The sequence below is a fragment of the Piliocolobus tephrosceles genome, chromosome 20 (assembly GCF_002776525.5).
Source record: "Piliocolobus tephrosceles isolate RC106 chromosome 20, ASM277652v3, whole genome shotgun sequence".
Lineage (NCBI taxonomy): Eukaryota > Metazoa > Chordata > Mammalia > Primates > Cercopithecidae > Piliocolobus > Piliocolobus tephrosceles.
In genome coordinates, this window is record NC_045453.1 from 56,982,310 (window position 1) to 57,002,883 (window position 20,574).

General features: G+C 44.8%; 1 protein-coding gene across 1 annotated transcript in view; it reads right to left on the bottom strand.

The window, feature by feature from the left end:
- CDS2 (CDP-diacylglycerol synthase 2) overlaps positions 1–20,347 on the bottom strand; it is a 64,287-nt gene extending 43,940 nt beyond the window's left edge. Inside the window, exon 1 of the mRNA XM_023217910.2 lies at positions 19,959–20,347. Within this exon, the coding sequence (XP_023073678.1) occupies positions 19,959–20,015 (57 nt within the window). The 5' untranslated portion in view covers positions 20,016–20,347. The remainder of the gene's footprint in view (positions 1–19,958) is intronic.
- Between the last annotated feature and the right edge of the window lie 227 nt (positions 20,348–20,574).

Genomic DNA, 20,574 nt, shown 5'->3' on the forward strand with positions numbered 1-20,574 from the left:
ACCACGTCTCCTTATGCTACTCGTACCCTCCCGTGGCACTTGACACTGACCTCTTCCTCCCTCTCAAAAACATTTAGGCTTTGGTAGCACTCCACACTCTCCTGACTCTTTCGTTGGTCTCCTTCCCTGACTCCTCTGCTACATCACCCACCTCTAACCAAGCACAAGCACTTCCCAGGGTCATTGTCAGTGCCTGCCTGTCTTAATGCCAAGAGCAGGAGCCCAGAATTCACAAGCGTCATCAATCAAGAGGAACCATTTTTATCCTTCACCACATACACAAAACCAAACCAAAAAATGTCAACAAAAGTGTTGCAACTGCCTGCTTCTATGTTGTAATGCCAGCTCAGTTTCTCAAAACTGGATGGGCACAGTGGCTCATGCCTGTAATCCCAACATTTGGAGAGGCCAAGGTGGGAGGATCACTTGAGCCCAGGAGTTTGAGACCAGCCTAGGCAACACAGTGAGACCCCATCTCTACAAAAATTTTTTTAAAATAGCTGGGCATGGTGGCACATGCCTGTGGCTCCAAATCCTCCGTAGGCTGAGGTGGGAAGGTTGATTGAGAGTGGGAGGTCGAGGCTGCAGTAAGCCATAATTACACCACTGCACTCTAGCCTGGGCAACAGAGTGAGACTTTGTCTCAGAAAAACAAACAAACAAACAAACAAACAAAAGCAAAAAAAATGCAAAAAACAAAACATACAACTTGAAACTTCCTGCAGAAGCTAGGAGACAAAGCCCATGCTTTGGGCCCCAATATCCCAGTGAAATGAATGTCAATAAGTACAGTAAGGAATGAAACTATGGCCTTAGAAACAGCAGGGGACAGGCATCACCAGTGGATATGAGATTTCAGCATATTTCTGGATGACAAAATAGTCTGAAGAGCTAAGATGGATGAAACAAAACAGAAAATGCAGCCAAGAGCGTACTTCAGGAAGGCTCTGGAGGAAGTAGGCACCTCTGCCCTCTGAAACTCTGGAGAAGCTCCAGACCAATATCTGGCAAATGGGATAGCGGATGAGAGAAAGAACTAGGGATTGTAACAGAAACTGAAGGTATGTACACTGAAACAACTATGCAAGTTACAAGCTCTATTCCCAGACTCACCTGCAGAGAATGTGGCTATTCCTCCAGGCTCAAAACTGGTATTATCTTTAAATAAACCAAATAGACCATCCGGGTTAATTTAAGCTTCCAGCGTGAATATTGAACCCTAGAATGGAACTTTCCCAATTCTTGGATTTGGTGGGGAGATCGGGGGGTCGTTCCTCTCTACCCATTCATCCTTAAATAAGGCCTATCGGGCAAAAGACTCCATCTACACGCCCAGAGATCTTAGTCCAATTTCCACTCAGGAGAGAGGTGCGCCAAGACACTGCGTCTTGTCTCCCCATTCTTTCCTTGTCAGAACAGGAAAGCTTACTTTGGTTATTCTGCCCCGCTCCATCCTGCTCCTCTTCCACAACTGCAGTTGGAGGGGAAAGGGAGGACAGATGGCCCTTTGGTGCACAGTCACTAGACCCAAGAAGGAGACTACTCGGCATTAAACTGTGATGCTGAACTCTGAGCCACTCACAATACTAGTAACTGGATGGGGCTTCACGCTGCCTCCCTTGGGGAGGAAGCGATATGTTCTGCAAGTCAGAGGGGAAAGGACTGGATCAAGCCAACACACCCTGCAAACCCTCCGCAGTTAACATTTTCCTAGGAAGACATACATGGATTGTTAATACACAAACTTCACAGAATGCATGTAATCCTCAACATGATGGTTTCAATGTTTATATGAAAAAAAAATGTGGCTGGGCATGGTGGCTCAGGCCTGTAATTCCCAGCACGTCGGGAGGCGTGTGGATCACGAGGTCAGGAGATCGAGACCATCCTGGCTAACATGGCGAAACCCTGTCTCTACTAAAAATACAAAAAATTAGCTGGGTGTGGTGGCGGGCGCCTGTAGTCCCAGCTACTGGGAAGGCTGAGGCAGGAGAATGGCGTGAACTGGAAGGCAGAGCCTGCAGTGAGCCGAGATCGCACCACTGCACTCCAGCCTGGGTGACAAAGCGAGACTCTGTCTCAAAAAAAAAAAAAGAAAAGAAAAAAAATGTATATTTTGTCTCAAAATTTACCCAACATTTTTAACAAAGAAATGTGTAGGAAAAGTTTCATGTTGAATTTCAAATAACACTGGAAGAACATCAGAATTACTACTCATTTTGGTAAGTATCAAAAGAGATATGTACTCTCCAAAGCCATTTCTTTCATCCTAAACTTTGGTCCACCAAGGTTGGCCATCAAAGGAAGATTTAAGTTTGTGAGTTCAGGGAGCTCCACAGCAACACCAACACTAAGGTGACTTCATTACCAAGTGTGACCATCTGCCTAATATGAACTCCATTACTAGGGGGGCCATAGATCACCCAAACTGGGTCACTTGAGAGCAAAAGAGTATGTCACCCAACTCACCCATGTTATCATTTTCTATACTCACTGACAATGGCTGCTTCAACCCTCTCCTTGATAATACAGTTCATTAAAGTAGTTCTTGAATTACTGAGGATCCCAATAGTTATTGATGTAGATTATATCTACAGAATAAATTAAAACTGAGAAGTTTCTAAAATACAAGAATACCCAAGTGTGGCAGTTGCAATCCAGTTCTTCTGGGTATATACCCAAAAGGTCTGAAAGCAGGTGGGGCGTGAAGGCTCATGCTTATAATCCCAGCACTTTGAGAGGTCAAGGTGGGCAGATCACTTGAGGCCAGGAGTTCAAGACCAGCCTGGTCAACATGGGAAAACCCTGTCTCTACTAAAAATACAAAAATTAGCAGGGCATGGTGGCACACTCCTGAAGTCCCAGCTACTCGGGAGGCTGAGGCACAAAAGTCGCTTGAACCTGGGAGGCAGAGGTTGCAGTGAGCCAAGATCACACCACTGCACTCCAGCCTGGATGACAGAGCAAGACTCTGTCTCAAAAAAGAAAAAGAAAAAGAACTGAAAGCAGAGACTCAAACGGACATCTGCACACTTATGTTTCTAGCATCATTATTCACAATTTGGATTGTTTGAAGTTTGGGGTTACTACAAAGAACACTGCTTTGAATGTTCTGGAACTTGACTTTCAGTGAATACATGTACAGATTTCTACTGGGCAATCACCTAAGAATGGAACTGCTTGATCATAAAGTCTGTGTATATTTAGCTTTAGTAAATATTGTCAAATAGTTTCCCAGAATGATTGTGCCAATCTATACTCCCTCAAGCAGTCTAAGAAATGTCCACTTGCTCCAAGTACTTGCCAACCCTCAACATTTTCATTCTTTTTTTTTTTTTTTTTTTTTTTTGAGATGGAGTCTCGCTCTGTTGCCCAGGCTGGAGTGCACTGGCGCAACCTTGGCTCACTGCAAGCTCCGCCTCCTGGGTTCACGCCATTCTCCCGCCTCAGCCTCCCAAGTAGCTGGGACTACAGGCACCTGCCACCATGCCCGGCTAATTTTTTGTATTTTTAGTAGAGACAGGGTTTCACCATTCACAGGATGGTCTTGAGCTCCTGACCTTGCGATCCACCAGCCTCCACCTCCCAAAGTGCTGGGATTACAGGCATGAGCCATTGCGCCCGGCCCATTCTTTTTAATTTTAGCCAATCTAGTGGGTGTGCAGTGGTATCTTATCAAGGTTTTTAATGTGCATCTTCCAGATGACCAATGATACTAGACATCTTTTCATGTTTATTGATCATCTAAAGTACCCATTTTTGGCTGGGCATGGTAGCTCACACCAACAATCCCAGCACTTTGGGAGGCTACGGTAGGAAGAATGCTTGAGCTCAAGAGTTCAAGACCAGCCTAGTCAACATAGTGAGACCCTGTTTCTACAAAAAAATACAAAAATTGGCCAGGCATGGCGGTGTTTGCTCTATTTCCAGCTATTAGGGAGGCAAAGGCAGGAGGATCCCTTGAGCCCAGCCGTTTGAGGCTTTGGTTGAGCCGCTGCACTCCAACCGGGCAACGGAGTGAGAACCTGTTTCAAAAAAACAAAGTGCCCATTTTTCTACCGAGCTGTCTTTTTATATATATTTATTTTGAAGTAATTATTTATAGATTCTAGAAATTAGTCCTGCATGAGATACATTTGTTATAAATATCTCCTCATTGCCCGTGGCCTTCCTTTTCACTCTTAATACTGTGGTTCAATAAACATAAGTTCTTAATTTTAATGTTGCTCAATTTATGAATAGTTTCTTTTATGGTTAGTGCTTTTTATACAGGAGTAATGTTTAAACATCACCATGCCAATATTGTACCTAAAAAATTAACAATTCCTTTATTTTAAATATCCAATATTCAGATTTACCCAATAACTCAAATTCTTTCTCTTTATCGCAGTTTGATTGGATCAGGATCCAAATTAGGTCCAGAAATCATTAATATGCCTTAAGTTTTTGTTTTTTTAAGACGGAGTCTTGCTCTGTTACCCAGGCTGGAGTGCAGTGGCGTGATCTTGGCTCACTGCAACCTCCACCTCCTGGGTTCAGGCGACTATCCTGCCTCAGCCTCCCAAGTAGCTGGGATTACAAGCATATGCCACCGTGCCTGGCTAATTTTTCTATTTTTAGTAGAGATGGGGTTTTACCATGCTGGCCAGGGTGGTCTCAAACTCCTGACCTCAACTGATCTGCCTGCCTCAGCCTTCCAAAGTGCTGGGATTACAGATGTGAGCCACCGCACCCAGCCTTAAATCTTTTATTTAGGTGATAGGGTCTCACTCTATTGCTCAGGCTAGTCTGGAACTCCGGGCCTCAAGCCATCCTCCCACCTCAGCCTGTAGAGTGCTGGAATTACAGGCACAAGTGAACACATCCAGCACCTAAAGTCTTTTAATCTATAGGTTTTACCTTTCATATCTATCTCTATCTCTCCCCTCTCTTCCATGTTTTTTTAAATCAGAGAGAGTGGTGTGTGAAAGTGGTAAAACTCAAACTGTTTTTTTTTTTCCCTCTGTTCTCACACTGTAATAACAATCACAGAAGGCTCTGTGACCAAATGTTTCGGGATGTCTCCCCACACACCCGACAAGCAATCGATTCTGCAGCGGACACTAGCTGGGTGCCCTCCAATTCAATTCACTTCAGCCACTATTTGCCTGGAGATAGCTTCAGAAACCAGAGGTTAAGAACTCAGTCCCACAAGAACACCCCCTCTTTCCCATCAGTTGCAAATCTGAGGCTCAAGAACTTCTGATCTACCAGCTTCAAGCTGGAGTCCCCATCACTCCCGCCCCCACCACCACCTTTGAATTTGACTAATTTGCTAGAATGGCTCACAGAACTGAGTAAAACACTTACTTACATTTACCAGTTTGTTACAAAGGACACTTTAAAGGATACAAATATGCAGCCAGGTGAACAGATATATAGGGAGAGATCTGGAAGAGTCCCCACTGCAAGAGCTTCAGAGTCTCTGGTGTGAGAGCTTCTGTCCCAGTGGAGTTGGGGTACACCACCCTCCCAGCATGTGTTTACCTTCCTGTAAGCCTCCACATGTTTAGCTACTCAGGAGCTCCCTGAACCCTGTCCTCTAAAGCCTTGTATAGAGACTTCATTAGATGCACACATTGCATGGACAACCATGCAGAAATGTGACTGAACAAAAAGGATACTATCTAATACTAACAGACTAAGTAGGGAAACCCAGCAAGGCCTGTCTGTTCAGATTCTTCTTAGCCTTCCTGTGCAGCAGTCTTTCCTCCAGGCTACAGGGTTTTGAAATGAGGTCTTATAGCAATCAAACAAGGAAAGCCAGATAATTTTTTATGGCCAGCTCCAAGACAGAAAGGCAGGGAAAGATTCCTGCCTTGGGGAGAGAAAGGAGCAGGTGAAAGGGGAGGAGGAGATGGTCAGAGAGGGAGATTCTATTTTCTGAGGCCTGCTTCTGAGTTTCCAAGTGCCCCAAAGTTATAACAAGAGATTTTAATGAGGGCTTTGAGAATTATAAGCCAGGAAATCGCAGACATGGAAAAAGAAATTTACAAACACCCAAAGAAATTTACACACACACTTATTTACTAAAGCAACCAGGTCCATGTGTTCTTCTGTCTCTTGAATTTCCTATAAACCAGCACTTAGAACTAGAGTCTTGATCAAGTTCAAGTATGATTTTATGACAAGATTTCTCCATCAGGAGGTACATAGTATTTGGTTGTCTCTATGATGGTAGTAGCATTGATGATTACTGCTTCATTCTATTAATTCACTGGGGATTGGAACTTTTAAGTATTTTAATTACATCACTTCATCATTTATTCTATGAAGAGAAACTCTCCCTAATCAACTACTTGAGCTCTAAGGTACAATTTTAAAGGAAAGAAATGATAATGCCTTGGAACAACCCTATAAGGTTGATACTATTCTCAGCCCTATTGTTCAGATGACAAAACTGACACAAGTTAATGATGGAACTAGGCTATAAACCAAGGAGTCCAACTCTTGTTGATTGTAATCAGCAGGATAAAATGCCTCTCCTAAAATCAAGAAACAAGTGAATACTCATTATTTCTCTGCAGGGAGGAGAGACCACAAAGACAGGCATTCATATAGTTAGTGGCTACAAATTTACTGCAGAAGGGAATATATTAATTGTATCAAAACCTAAACAAAGTGCATCCCTTTGAGTCAGCAGTTCCAAACAAAGGAACTTATCTAAGAATACCATACATGTGCAGAAAGGTTTTTGCTTCAACAAGGGTTATTTCCTGTAGCATTACTTACAATAGCAAAAACCTTAAAACAACTTAAATGCCTGACTGGTTCAATAAGTTGAGATACAGTCACAAAATGAAATGGCACATCACTAAAAATGATGCTATATCAACAGAATGAAGGACAAAAACCATATGATCATTTCAGTTGATGCTGGCCGGGTGCAGTGGTTCATGCCTGTAATCCCAGCACTTTGGGAGTCCAAGGTGGGCAGATCGCCTGAGGTCAGGAGTTCAAGACTAGCCTGACCGACATGGCAAAAATCCGTCTCTACTACAAAATACAAAAATTAGCTGGACATGGTGGCGGGCGCCTGTAATCCCAGCTACTCGGGAGGCTGAGGCAGGGAGAATTGCTTGAACTCAGGAGGTGGAGGTTGCAGCAAGCTGGGATCGCACCACTGCACTCCAGCCTGGGTGACAGAGCGAGACTCCATCTCAAAAAAAAAAAAAATTGATGCTGAAAGAGCACTTAACAATGGTTCACAATAAAAACTCTCAACAAATTAAGTATAGAAGGAACATACCTCAACATAATAAAGGGCATATATGACAAACCCACAGCTAACATCATACTGAATAGGCAAAAGCTGAAAGCCTTCCTCTAAGCACTAGAAGACAAGGATGTCCACTTTCACCAATCTGATTCAACATAGTACTGGAAATCATAGCCAGAGCAATGAGGCAAGAGAAACAAATGAAGAGCATCCAAATTAGAAAGGAGGAAGTCAGACTCTCCCTCTTTGCAGATGGCACGGTCTTACATACAGAAAAACCGAAAACCATCAAAAAACTCTTGGAACTGATAAAATAATTCCGTAAAGTTGTAGGACACAAAAACAACATATAAAAATCAGTAGCATTTCTTTTTTTGTTTGTTTTTGATACAGAGTCTTGGCTCTGTTGCCCAGGCTGTAATGCTATGTCATGATCTCGGCTCACTGCAGCCTCCACCTCCCAGGTTCTAACAATTCTGCCTCAGCCAACCAAGTAGCTGGGATTACAGGTATAGGCCACCACACCCGGCTAATTTTTGTATTTTAAGCAGAGATGAGGTTTCACCATTTTGGCCAGGCTGATTTTGAACTCCTGGCCTCAAGTGATCCACCCACCTTGGCCTCCCGAAGTGCTGGGATTACAAGCGTGAGCCACCACGCCCAGCCTGTGTGTCTGTTTTTATACCAATACCATGTTGTTTCGGTTCCAATAGCTTCATAGTACATTTTGAAATCAGGTAGTGTGATGTCTCCAGCTTTGTTCTTTTTGCCTGGGATCACTTTGGCTATTTGGGATCTATTGTGAACCCATACAGATTTCAGGATTTAAAAATATCTGCGAATCTGTACCTTGTTTTAGGTGGTATGGTCGTTTTAACCATACTGCAGTGCAGTGGTGCGATCTTGGCTCACTGCAACCTCCACCTCCCTGATTCAAGCGATTCTCCTGCCTCAGCCTCCTAGGTAATCCCAGCATTTTGGGAGGCCGAGGCAGGTGGATCACCTGAGGTCAGGTGTTTGACACCAGCCTGGCCAATGTGGTGAAATGCTGTCTCTACTAAAAATACAAAAATTTGTTGGGCATGGTGGTGCGTGCCTGTAATCCCAGTTACTAGGGAGGCTGAGGCAGGAGAATGGCTTGAATCCAGAGGGCGGAGGTTGCAGTGAGCCAAAATGGCGCCATTGCACTCCAGCCTGAGTGACAAGAGCAAAACTCTGGCTCAAAAATAAATACAATTAATTAACAAATTAAATTAAAACAGACACACAGACCAATAGAACAGAATTGAGAACTCGGAAATAAATCTATGCATTTATAGCAAACTGATTTTCCACAAAGGAATCAAGAACACACATTGGGAAAAGGACAGCCTCTTCAATAAATGGTGCTGTGAAAACTGGGTATCTATATGCCAAAGAGTGAAACTAAAACCCTACCCTATCTCTCTCCATATACAAAAATCAACTCGAGGCTGGGCATGGTGGCTAATGTGTAATCCCAGCACTTTAGGAGGCTGAGGCAAGAGGATCACTTGAGGCCAGGAGTTCGAGACCAGCCTGGGCAACATAGCACGATCCTGTTTCTACAAAAAAAAAAAAATTTTAAAGAAATTATAAATGTGGCCGGGTGTGGTGGCTCACACCTGTAATCCCAGCACTTTGGGAGGCTGAGGCGGGCAAATCACAAGGTCAGGAGATCGAAACCATCCTGGCTAACACGGTGAAAACCCATCTCTACTAAAAATATAAAAATTAGCTGAGTGCGGTGGCAGGCACCTCTAGTCCCAGTTACTTGGGAGACTGAGGCAGGAGAATGGCGTGAACCCAGGAGTCGGAGCTTGCAGTGAGCCGAAATCGTGCCACTGCACTCCAGTCTGGGCGACAGAGCGAGACTCTGCCTCAAAAAAAAAAAAAAAGAAAGAAAGAAATGACAAATGTTTGAGGTTATGGATATGCTAATTACCCTGATTTAATTATTATACACTGAACACATGTATGGAACTATCACTCTGCATCCCATAAATACACGTCAACTAAAAATTTTTTTTAATGCTGGGTTAAAATATTTTAAAACTTGAGCAATATTTAGGGCACATGTGTATTTTTTGAGACATTATCTTGCTCTGTTGCCCAAGTTATAGTGTAGTGGGCTACAGTGCAGCCTCAAACTCCTGGGCTCAGCTGATCCTCCTGCCTCAGCCTCACATGTAGCTCAGAATGCAGGTGCGCACCACCACGCCCAGCAAATTTAAAAAAATATTTTTGTAGAGACCTACTTCTGTAATTTTTAATAATACATGCTTACATCACTTCTAGCCAGAGATGCTCTGAGATACATTTTGAAAAAATAAGACTTAAATAGGTAGAAAGGTCAGGCACAGTGGCTCACGTCTGTAATCCCAGCACTTTGGGTGGCCAAGGCAGGCAGAACACTTGAGGTCAGGCATTCGACACCAGCCTGGCCAACATGGTGAAACCTCATCTCTACTAAAAATACAAAAATTAGCCAAGCGTGGTAGCATGCACCTGTAGTCCCAGCTATTAGGGAGGCTGAGGCAGGAGAATTGCTTGAACCTGGGAGGTGGAGGCTGCAGTGAGCCAAGATCACGCCATTGCACTCCAGCCTGGGTGACAGAGCTAGACTCTATCTCAAAAAAAAGAAAAATAAAAGGTAGAAATATAGGTAGAAATGAGGAAGGGTGACAGAGAGAACACATTTCAGGGGTAGGAAAGAGCAAGAATCAAGATCCATGACACAGAGGCACCCAGCAGGGAGAAAGGCCAGTTAAGAGAGAAAGCTATATAAAAAGAATAAAATCACGTCCTTTGCAGCAACATGGATGCAGCTAGGGGTCATTATCCTAAGCAAATTAATGCAGGAAGAGAAAACCAAATACTGCATGTTCTCACTTGTAGAGTGAACTGGGAGCTACACATGGACACAAAGAGGGGAACAACAAACACCAGGGCTTGAAGGTAGAGAGCGGGAGGGTGGTGAGGATTGCAAAACTATCCATCTAGTACTATGCTCACTACCTAGGTGACAAAATCATTTGTACACCAAACCTCAGCAACATGCAATTTGCCCATGTACCAAACCTGCACATGTACCCCCTGAACCTAAAATAAGAATTGGAAGGAAACAGAGGGACAGAAGGCTACAAAGGATCTTAAAGTTTAAGTATTACAAAAAAGAGCCAGAATTCTACCATTCCACCTCACCCCCCAATAATTATTAGAGTAGTTTCAGAACTCCTGGAAGAGACAAAGGACAGATGGATTAGGAGGGACCTAGAGCAAATCCTAACAGGAGGGAGCTCAATTCACAGGGTTTACAGTAAGACAAGCAATAAATCCTGAAATCTGGGAAATCTGAAAGAGCAAAAGACAGACAAGGATTCCAGGAGAGGTAAGGAACTCGGATTTAGAAGGATACTGCAGGCATTTACAATACTGCAGTCCTGAAATGCTGAAATCTCCAAAAGCAACAATCAGACAACAAACAACAAACAAATAAGGATTCCAAGTCACACCTGGTTCGAATCTGCATCCCGTAGATTCGAACAAAGGCATAGGAGATTTCAAACCTGAGTAACTGAGTCATCTGTGATTTTATCACAGAAAACAGAAACTGAAGGAGGGTGGTAAGAGTAGAATGAGAGAATTCAGATTTGCGACAAAGTCAGTTTGTGTGGACTGAAGGGCATGCACCTAGGAATGTCCTGTAGACCACTGAAACCACAGGACTAGCCGAGCACAGACTGTGGAGATACAACTCTGAGAGCTGTCCACTCAGGGCTTCAGCGTCAATGGCAGACATCCTCTCCACATCAGAGACCCAGAGACAGAGAGTGTTGCCCGTAAATCCCAAGTCCCAAGAACTCTCAAAACCTCAGCAAAGTCTTCACAGAGAAGTCCCAAGCTGGCCCTATGGTGACCTTAATACAAAGGAGCTTCTGCCGAAGGCAACAAATCAAAAAGATGTCTGACTTTGGTAGGACAGGTCAGGTCCTTCCACACAGACAGCAGTGCTCATGAGAACCACAGTGTGGCATGAGGCTGTCCCTGGGGAGAGGCAGGTGGGAGAAAGGAAACCTTCACAGAGTACCCTTTGCTCCCTAAAAATTCTGAACCACACATTGCCTACTCAAAATAACATCATAAAGTTTAACTTTCTTCAAAAGGTCACTCAACTTAGTGGGCTCAATGCCATCCCTACTGTTGGGGCAAACAACATGAGAACAAAGATCAGTGACTGGTATAGGAAGCTGCCTGGTGGGGACCATGCGTAGGGGTGGGGAGGGGGTGCCTCACTATTACCCCAACCAAGTAACCACCACGTGACAAGACTTGGAAGGCACGAACCCTGCCCAATGCCAGGAACAAATTAGCATTCTTTCAAGGAGACTTTGGCAAAATTAATAGTTGAGGAGTCAGTGTCCGTCTCCTTTCTGAACCAGAGGCAGTATGACACACAAATGGCTGTACTTTTTCACCCCCAACAGCCTCTAGTGCCAGTACAGAAGGCCTGGGAGACCTTAACACCACAGAATGTAGGTTAACAAACTGTGGAGAGGAATGCCCTCCACCTATGTGGATCCTAGAAAAGATAGAAAAGTGTGAAAACCAGAAACAGTAACACTCAAATGTTTTCAAACAGTTTAAAGGACGGTTATCTGCCCTGTGAAATTAGTTACAATGGCCAGGCACAGTGGCTCACGCTGTACCAGCCCTTTGAGAAGCCAAGGCGAGAAGATCGCTTGAACCCAGGAGTTCAAGACCAGCCTGGACAACATTTTAAGACCCTGTCTCTATTATAAAATAAATATATATTTGTATATATATTTATACATAAATTAAAGAAATTAGTTACAAGATTCATTTTAAAAAGAGTTTCTCCAAATATATTCAAGATTATACAATTTCTGGCAGTTGTAAGGTTGAGAATAAAGTGAGGGAGGGGAAATGCTTTACATTAGTAGGGCAGTGAAGGTTTTATACAACCTTCTTGTTTGTCAAACATATTCTGAATGATTTCATCAAGTATTATGTTCCCATATCCATCAGCTGTTAGACTCTCATGATCACTTTCTACCTTACCAATTTAAAAATGCTGTCGGCTGGGTACGGTGGCTCACACATGTAATCCCAGCACTTTAGAAGGCCAAGGCAGGCAGATGATCTGAAGTCAGGAATTCGAGACCAGCCTGGCCACATGGTGAAACCCCATCTCTACTAAAAATATAAAAATTAGCTGGGCGGGGTGGTGGGCGCCTATAATCCCAGCTACTCGGGAGGCTGAGGCAGGAGAATCACTTGAATTCAGGAGGCAGAGGTTGCAGTGAGCAGAGATCCAAGCCATTGGACTCCAGCCTGAGCAACAAGAGAGAAACTCCATCTCAAAAAATAAATAAATAAAAATAAAACTATTAAATATTCTTGATTTAAAAAAGATTGTATTATTTCTTTAAATCAGTAAGGAAAAAATTGATTATATGGAGTCAAAACACGCATAAAATTCTCAATAATATCCTTATGAACACTGATAATACCAGCCCCTCGCAGAAATACAGACACTGTCCATAGCAGACCCTGGAGTCAGTGAATGTTCTAAAGAGAAGTGTTGAATACCGAATGACTGCTTCTTACTAGAACAAATGGTTCTCATGCTAACAGTCATTAACTGGAAAGCATTTCTTCCAAGCAGGCTCACCCGCTGCCTGGGTGAGGCGCCTTGTGGTCTTCAAGCACTGTGCTAGGAGTGCCTTTCAAGGATACCAGAGTGGCCACTCCCAGGAAAGTGCTTACAAATGCCTAAATCACAGTCATCCAATAACCAGGAAAACTGAACCTAATCCACTTTCTCTACAAAAAAAAATATATTTTTTCTTCACAGTCTCCACATTTACTCTCTGAGACCTTTTGAACATTTAACATTTTGAAAGATTTATACAGTATTTTTCTGATTTTGTAGCCAAATAAGAAAAATAGGTAATATTTGGATATCATATCTATCAACATTAATCACTACAGAAGCTTTTAAAGTCTGTACATTAATTCTATGAGAAAAAAATAAAAAACAACAACTGGGAATTAGAAGACCTTCAAAGGCCAGGCACGGTGGCTCAGGCCTATAATCCTAGCACTTTGGGAGGCCGAGGCGGGAGGATCACCTGAGGTAAGGAGTTCAAGACCAGCCTGACTAACATGGAGAAACCCTGTCTCTACCAAAAATACAAAATCAGCTGGGCGTAGTGGCGCATGCCTGTAATCCCAGTTACTTGGGAGGCTGAGGCAGGAGAATTGCTTGAACCAAGGAGGCAGAGGTTGTGGTGAGCTGAGATTACGCCATTACACTCCAGCCTGGGCAACAACAGCGAAACTTCATCTCAAAAAATAAATAAATAGAAGCCCTTCATAAAATGAACCACTCTGTATCTAACCAACTATGTCATCTTGAGCTAATAACTTAAAACTCTCTGAGCTGTGGCATCCTCTTCTATAAAATAACTACCTCAAGCCGGGTGACATGGCTCGGGCCTGTAGTCCTGAGCTACTCAGGAGACTGAGGCAGGAGGATGGCTTGAGCTCAGGAGTTTAAAGCTGTAGTGAGCTATGACTGTGCCACTCTACACTCTAGCCTGGGCAACAACGTGAGACCCTATCCCTAAAAATAAAAAACACCTCTAAAGTCCCTTCTAGTCCTAACATCCAAGGAGAGCAATTTAACATTTTTAAAAGATGATACAAATTCTTTTTTTTTTTTTTTTTTTTTGAGATGAAGTCTCGCTCTGTCCCCCAGTCTGGAGTGCAGTGGCGCGATCTCGGCTCACTGCAAGCTCCGCCTCCCAGGTTCATGCCATTCTCCTGAGAGGCTGGGATTACAGGCGCCACCACATCCAGCTAATTTTTTTTTTTTTTTTGTATTTTTAGTAGAGAAGGGGTTTCATCGTGTTAGCCAGGATGGTCTCAATCTCCTGACCTCGTGATTCACCCGCCTCGGCCTCCCAGAGTGCTGGAATTACAGGCATGAGCCACCACGCCTGGCCGATAAAGATTCTTCTAATGAAATACCATATTAACTTGGGCAAACACAAAACATTTTTTAAAAATAGATTTTGGAAAAACTTCAGTCAAAAATCGTGAAGTAATTGAGTTTTTTTAATAAAATCATACTGTTTGAGCAACAAAAATAAGAAACATAAAATACTGGGTTACATGACAAAACAATCTTTCACCTCCTCTCCGTGTTAAGCCTGGGTATCATAGTTAAGGTTTATAGGCCAGGCGCGGTGGCTCAAGTCTGTAATCCCAGCACTTTGGGAGGCCGAGACGGGCGGATCAGGAGGTCAGGAGATCGAGACCATCCTGGCTACCACGGTGAAACCCCGTCTCTACTAAGAAATACAAAAAAACTAGCCGGGCGAGGTGGGGGGCGCCTGTAGTCCCAGCTACTTGGGAGGCTGAGGCAGGAGAATGGCGTAAACCCGGGAGGCGGAGCTTGCAGTGAGCTGAGATCCGGCCACTGCACTCCAGCCTGGGTGACACAGCAAGACTCCATCTCAAAAAAAAAAAAAAAAAAGTTTACTGATATTTTAATTCCCAAATTACTTCTCAACATAAAAAAATTTCCTTGAAAAAAATTAAGCATTTCTCTTACACCTGAAGTAGTTATAGTTCTTTAATATTTTATTTGAGTAGTTCAATCTCAAAGTCTATTGAAAACCATTTTTTAATTATAAAAGAAGATAATTGCATACAACAACGTTCAGTGGTCCTTCTACAGTTAAACCTTGTATTCGGAGTACTGAAAAATTCCTCAAGAAAATAAACCGAAAAGATAGGTCATAGAAGGCTAAGTCCTTTCTATAAAACTTTCCTTAAAAGGTAATGAACATGAATAGGTTCTACAAATATGTATAACTTGAAGATTTCATCACCTTTCATGAGTGTAAGATGAATATTAAAGTTTTTTCTATAAAAATCTCTTTTAATCAGTAGCAACATAGCTAATATATTACGATGTGACAAGCTCTGCTGGCAGCCCATACATACATTTAATCCACATGAATATCTTGTGAAGCACATACAATTTTATGACCCCCATTTTAATGATGGACAAACTGAGGCTGCCACAACTTCAGTGATCTGCTCAGAGTTACACAGCCTCTATGTGGCGGAGCCCAGGCTCAAGGTAGATGTAACCAACTCAAGTCTCTGCTCTTACACACTATCTTCAGTTAAAATTTAAACTCCCCTTTCTTTTTTTTTTTTTTTTTTATTGAGACGGAGTCTCGCTCTGTCCCCCAGGCTGGTGTGCAGTGGTGCGATCTCGGCTCACTGCAAGCTCTGCCTCCCGGGTTCACGCCATTCTCCTGCCTCAGCCTCCCAAGTAGCTGGGACCACAGGTGCCCGCCACCATACTCAGCTAATTTTTTTTTTTTTTTGAGAGGGAGTTTCACTCTTTTGCCCAGGCTGGAGTGCAATGGCACGATCGTGGCTTGTCATAACCTCTACCTCCTGGATTCAAGCAGTTCTCCTGCATCAGCCGAGTAGCTGGGACTATAGGCATGTGCTACCATACCCAGCTGATTTTGTATTTTTAGTAGAGGCAGGATTTCTCAATGTTGGTCAGGCTGGTCTCGAACTCCCAACCTCAGGTGATCCTCCTGCCTTGGCCTCCCAAAGTGCTGGGATTATAGGCATGAGCCACTGCATCTGGCCTTTTTTTTTTTTTTTTTTTGTATTTTTAGTAGAGACGGGGTTTCACTATATCAGCCAGGCTGGTGTTGAACTCCTGACTTTGTGATCCGCCTGCCTCAGCCTCCCAAAATGCTGGTATTACAGGCATGAGCTACCACACCTGGCCATGTATAGGATTTTTAATAAGGGAACAAACATTTTAACAATTGTGAAATATATTATTTGTCTTTGAATGTATATAGTAAACTTTTGTTTGTTTGATTTTTTGCTTTTTTTTTTTTGAGACAGAGTTTCGCTCTTGTTGCCCAGGCTGGAGTGCAATGGCACAATCTCAGCTTACTGCAACCTCTGCCTCCCGGGTTCAAGCAATTCTCCTGCCTTAGCTTTCCCAGTTACCTGGGATTACAGGTGTCTGCCATCACACCCAGCTAATTTTTTTGTGTTTTTAGTAGAGACGAGGTTTCACCGTGTTGGCCAGGTTGGTCTCGAACTCCTGACCTCAGGTGATCCACCTGCCTTGGCCTCCCAAAGTGCTGGGATTACAGGTGTGAGCCACTGCACCCAGCCCATAGTAAACTTTTAAAAAATCCTGATTTATTCTGTTTCATAGTTTGGGAAACACTTATGTCTATGACTTTGGCTTTGCCAATATTCTTATGTTAGAACCCAAGGAAATTAGAAATAATAAAAACAGGGTTGTCTTTTTAAGGAAACGCATTATGAAACAAGAACTTCTTAATTTCATAAAAGAATCCTGTGAACAATTTTCAAGTCAGTGCTTTAAAAGCTCTGGAATAGGTCAGGTGCGGTGGCCCATGCCTGTAATCCCAGGACTTTGGGAGGCCTAGGTAGGCAGATCACCTGAGGTCAGGAGTTTGAGACCAGCCTGACCAACATGGAGAAACCCCGCCTCTACTAAAAATACAAAATTAGCCAGTCATGGTGATGCATGCCTGTAATCCCAGCTACTCAGGAGGCTGAGGCAAGAGAATCGCTTGAACCCGGGAGGCGGAGGTTGCCGTGAGCTGAGATTGCGCCATTGCACTCCATCCAGCCTGGGCAACAAGAGCGAAACTCTGTCTCAAAAGAAAAGGAAAAAAAAAAAGCTCTGGAGGCTGGACGCGGTGGCTCATGCCTGTAATCCTAGCACTTTGGGAGGCCGAGGCAGGTGGATCACGAGGTCAGGAGATTGAGACCATCCTGGCTAACATGATGAAACCCCGTCTCTACTAAAAATACAAAAAATTAACCAGGCGTGGTGGCAGGCGCCTGTAGTCCCAGTTACTTGGGAGGCTGAGGCAAGAGAATGGCCTGAACCTGGGAGGCGGAGCTTGCAGTGAGCCCAGATGGCACCACTGCACTCCAGCCTGGGTGAAAGATCAAGACCCCGTCTCAAAAAAAAAAAAAAAGCTCTGGAATAAACTTGAAAGATTCCTCAAAATGTTACAGTTGCTTAACTGCTGTGGCAAAACTGTCTTGTAAATAGAAAATCATTAGTATCAAAATAGTCTGGAGAATGTTTATTTATAAAAGTCAGAAGGTATTTTGTTATATTTAGCATCTGGGAATGGAATTTTCAAAGCCAATGGCTAATAAAGGAAATGTTCTCCTCTGGGAACTGTGCTTATAATTTTAAAGTCCCAAAGCACGGTATAGTTGCCAAACTAAGAAACTTGGAGTTTAGGCTTTAGGAACGATCCTCTTCCTACCCAACCATATTTTTCTGATGGAGCTTAGGAAAACAAAGGATGAGATGTGGTCTGAAAAACTGGCATCTTAAAATTTATGATTGAGTTGGCATTTCAGGAGATTTTGTTTCAGAAGTTAGAGTAGAGGTTCTGGGAGATCGTGCCACTGCACTCCAGCCTGGGCGACAGAGAGAGACTCCATCTAAAAAAAAAAAAAAAGAAAAGAAAAAAATCCCATACATGACAATTCAGTGACAATTCAGAAGTTCTGAATGACAGGGTGAGGAACTGATTTTTCTTGTTCTCGGTAACGAACATCAGGCTTTTAAAACAGTGCACGGCAGCTGTCTTTTAGGGAACAACATGCCACGAATGGACCTCATGACCCCAGGTATTCTGTCACTGTGTAAGTGATGTAAGTGCACCTCTAGCTGGACAGCTCCTCATGTCCTCCTTGTCTAAAGTATGGGATGTGAAAGTAAGATGGTACAACTGGCACTTTATCTCTGGGGGATGGATCTAATGAGTCCGGGAAGGAGGGGAGAATCTTTATGTTGCATATCATAACCCCAAGGTTATTTTTTGACATTCTAATTATTGTACATAGCTTTTCAAAAACATGGCCCACCAGCTATCATGCCTTCTTTCTTCTCTCTCTCCTCACACCTTCTAGGTCCACAAAGTCCCACTGACATCAAGTATGATCTCACCCTTAAACAGAGCTACAGAGCCTCCAAACATCTGCATACTAATCAACTAGCAGTAAAAGGTGAGTCAGAATTATTTCAGGCTGAACCAGGATAGCCAAATGAAAAATTAGAGACTTCAAAGTATCTTGTCTCTGCAAGCAACTGCTAAATCCTCAGCCCCAGTCCTAAATTTTCTCCAAAATATGTTTTTGTTTTTTGAGACAAGGTCTCAAACTCCTGGGCTCAAGCAATCCTCCTGCCTCTGCCTCTCTAGAAGCTAGGATTACAGGCGTGCAGCACTGTGCCTGGCCAAAATATATGTTCTAAAAATCAGTAGGAACAGTTATCTTTGGATGGTCCACTGTCAACTGCAGTAACATGAAAGTTGTTTTAAAAAACCCATAATCTCATTATCTTTCACCCAAAACATTCCTCCTAGTGTAACTGCTCTGTTTACATCCTGTCACCAAATCTTGTGTTTTCTTCCTTCTTCGTGTCTCCCTAATGTCCATTGCGTCCAGTCATCAAAAAGTTACAGGCTGCATTAGGGGAAGGTGTGAGCTCAGCTCCAGCCAACCATTTATCGGGTGACAAAGTGATGATGGACCCTCCAATTATCTAAGACAGGCAAGAAATTTAGATTGTTAGGATAAATTTTCTGATTTTTAAGACAACATGTGGGCCAAGAAAAAACATCTACAGGTCACTCATGGGCAATCCCTGAGTGAACCAGTCTCGCTCATTCTGGTCCAGGTTCCCTCAGTCCACACACATCACTGCCAGAGCAGTTTTCCAAATACAGGGCTCCTGATCACGGCTATCTCGGAAAGCACAACTACTGCTACAAAGTCCTACACTGCCATTCAACCTCCACAGTAATAAAACCAATCCCTACCTTCCTTAACTCCCCTACACAGACCTTTCACTTCACCCAAAGGAGTGTACTCCCCCACCCGTCACCCCCACCCCGGGCCACTGTCCCTGCCAAGATGGCCTCCTTCCTACTCTCCTCCCCTACCCACCAGAGCCCACACGGTGCAGGAAACCCATCAACCGGGAGGACGCCCTCCAACACCTGCTGATGACGGGCTGGCTGGCTGCGTTAACACCTCTGCTCAAAGTTGATGATTTCATGCCCAAGAAGGGATTTACATCTCCCAGGAGGCAAATGCTATGGCCTTGTCCTGATTCCCCCACCCCCCAAAATAATAATATTGTAAAAGGGAACGGAGAGCCCAAGTTGCGCTCAGAGGAGCCGCCTCCCTAAGAAGGCTCTGCACGTCTTCACCTCCAGGAAGGCCTCAGGGAGTTAGGGGAGAAGCGAATCTCCGCAGCCAGCCCAGCGAGGTAGGAGGCCGTACGCCACTCCTGGCGAGCTCCTTCCTGCGCCACGGGGGAGCCACTCCAGTCAGACCCTGAGCCGGGACCCGGACCCGCCGACCCCTGACGCGCGCACCGCGAGGGCCGGGCACCCGAGGACCCTTCGCGCTACCCGGGCCCGGGTCCGCCGTCGGCTGCGACAAAAGGTCAGAGGACAAGACGACCCCTCTGCGCGCGTCCCCCGCGGGCCTCCCGGACGCGCCGCTCTCCCGGCCGCGCCCACCCCGACGCTGCCGCTACCTTGTCCTCCGGTGGCGCATCCGGCTCATGGGCCACTCTCTGCCTCAGCTCGGTCATCCTGGAAAAACCGGCCTGACGTCGCCGCGAGCTAGCAGCGAAGCCGCCAGAGCAGGCAGCTCGGCGCGGGCACGCGCGGACTCCCTCAGCCGGCCCCGCCCCGCTCGAGAGGCGCGCGGCTCCGAGCGGCTCACAGTTCCCTTAGCAGCCCAGCAGCCAGCCCTGGAGCTCGGCCCCACCCAGTGCCGTCGCCGCCCTTTCACCCGGTCCGAGCTAGGTCAGCCTTCCCTAGCCCCGACCCGCGAGCTCCCTCTCTCGGGAGGAGGGCTCGGAGCGAATGTGCATGCGCAGCGCTGCCGTCACGATCCGGAAGATCCACCAATGGCGCAAATACGACAGGGAGGCGGGGCGACGGGGGCGGGGCGGAGCAGAGTCGAGAGGCGCACATTGGACCGCAGCGCCAGGGCCGGGAAAAGGCGTGCGTTTCAGAGTGCGATTAGCCAATGGGAGCTCACGCTTGACCACGGATGGCCGGAGCTGGCGCCCTGGTTCTGGAGGTGACGGGTTACCGAAGGCGAGAGGCGCCACCCGGAGGACAAATGCTTGCTGACCTGGGTCA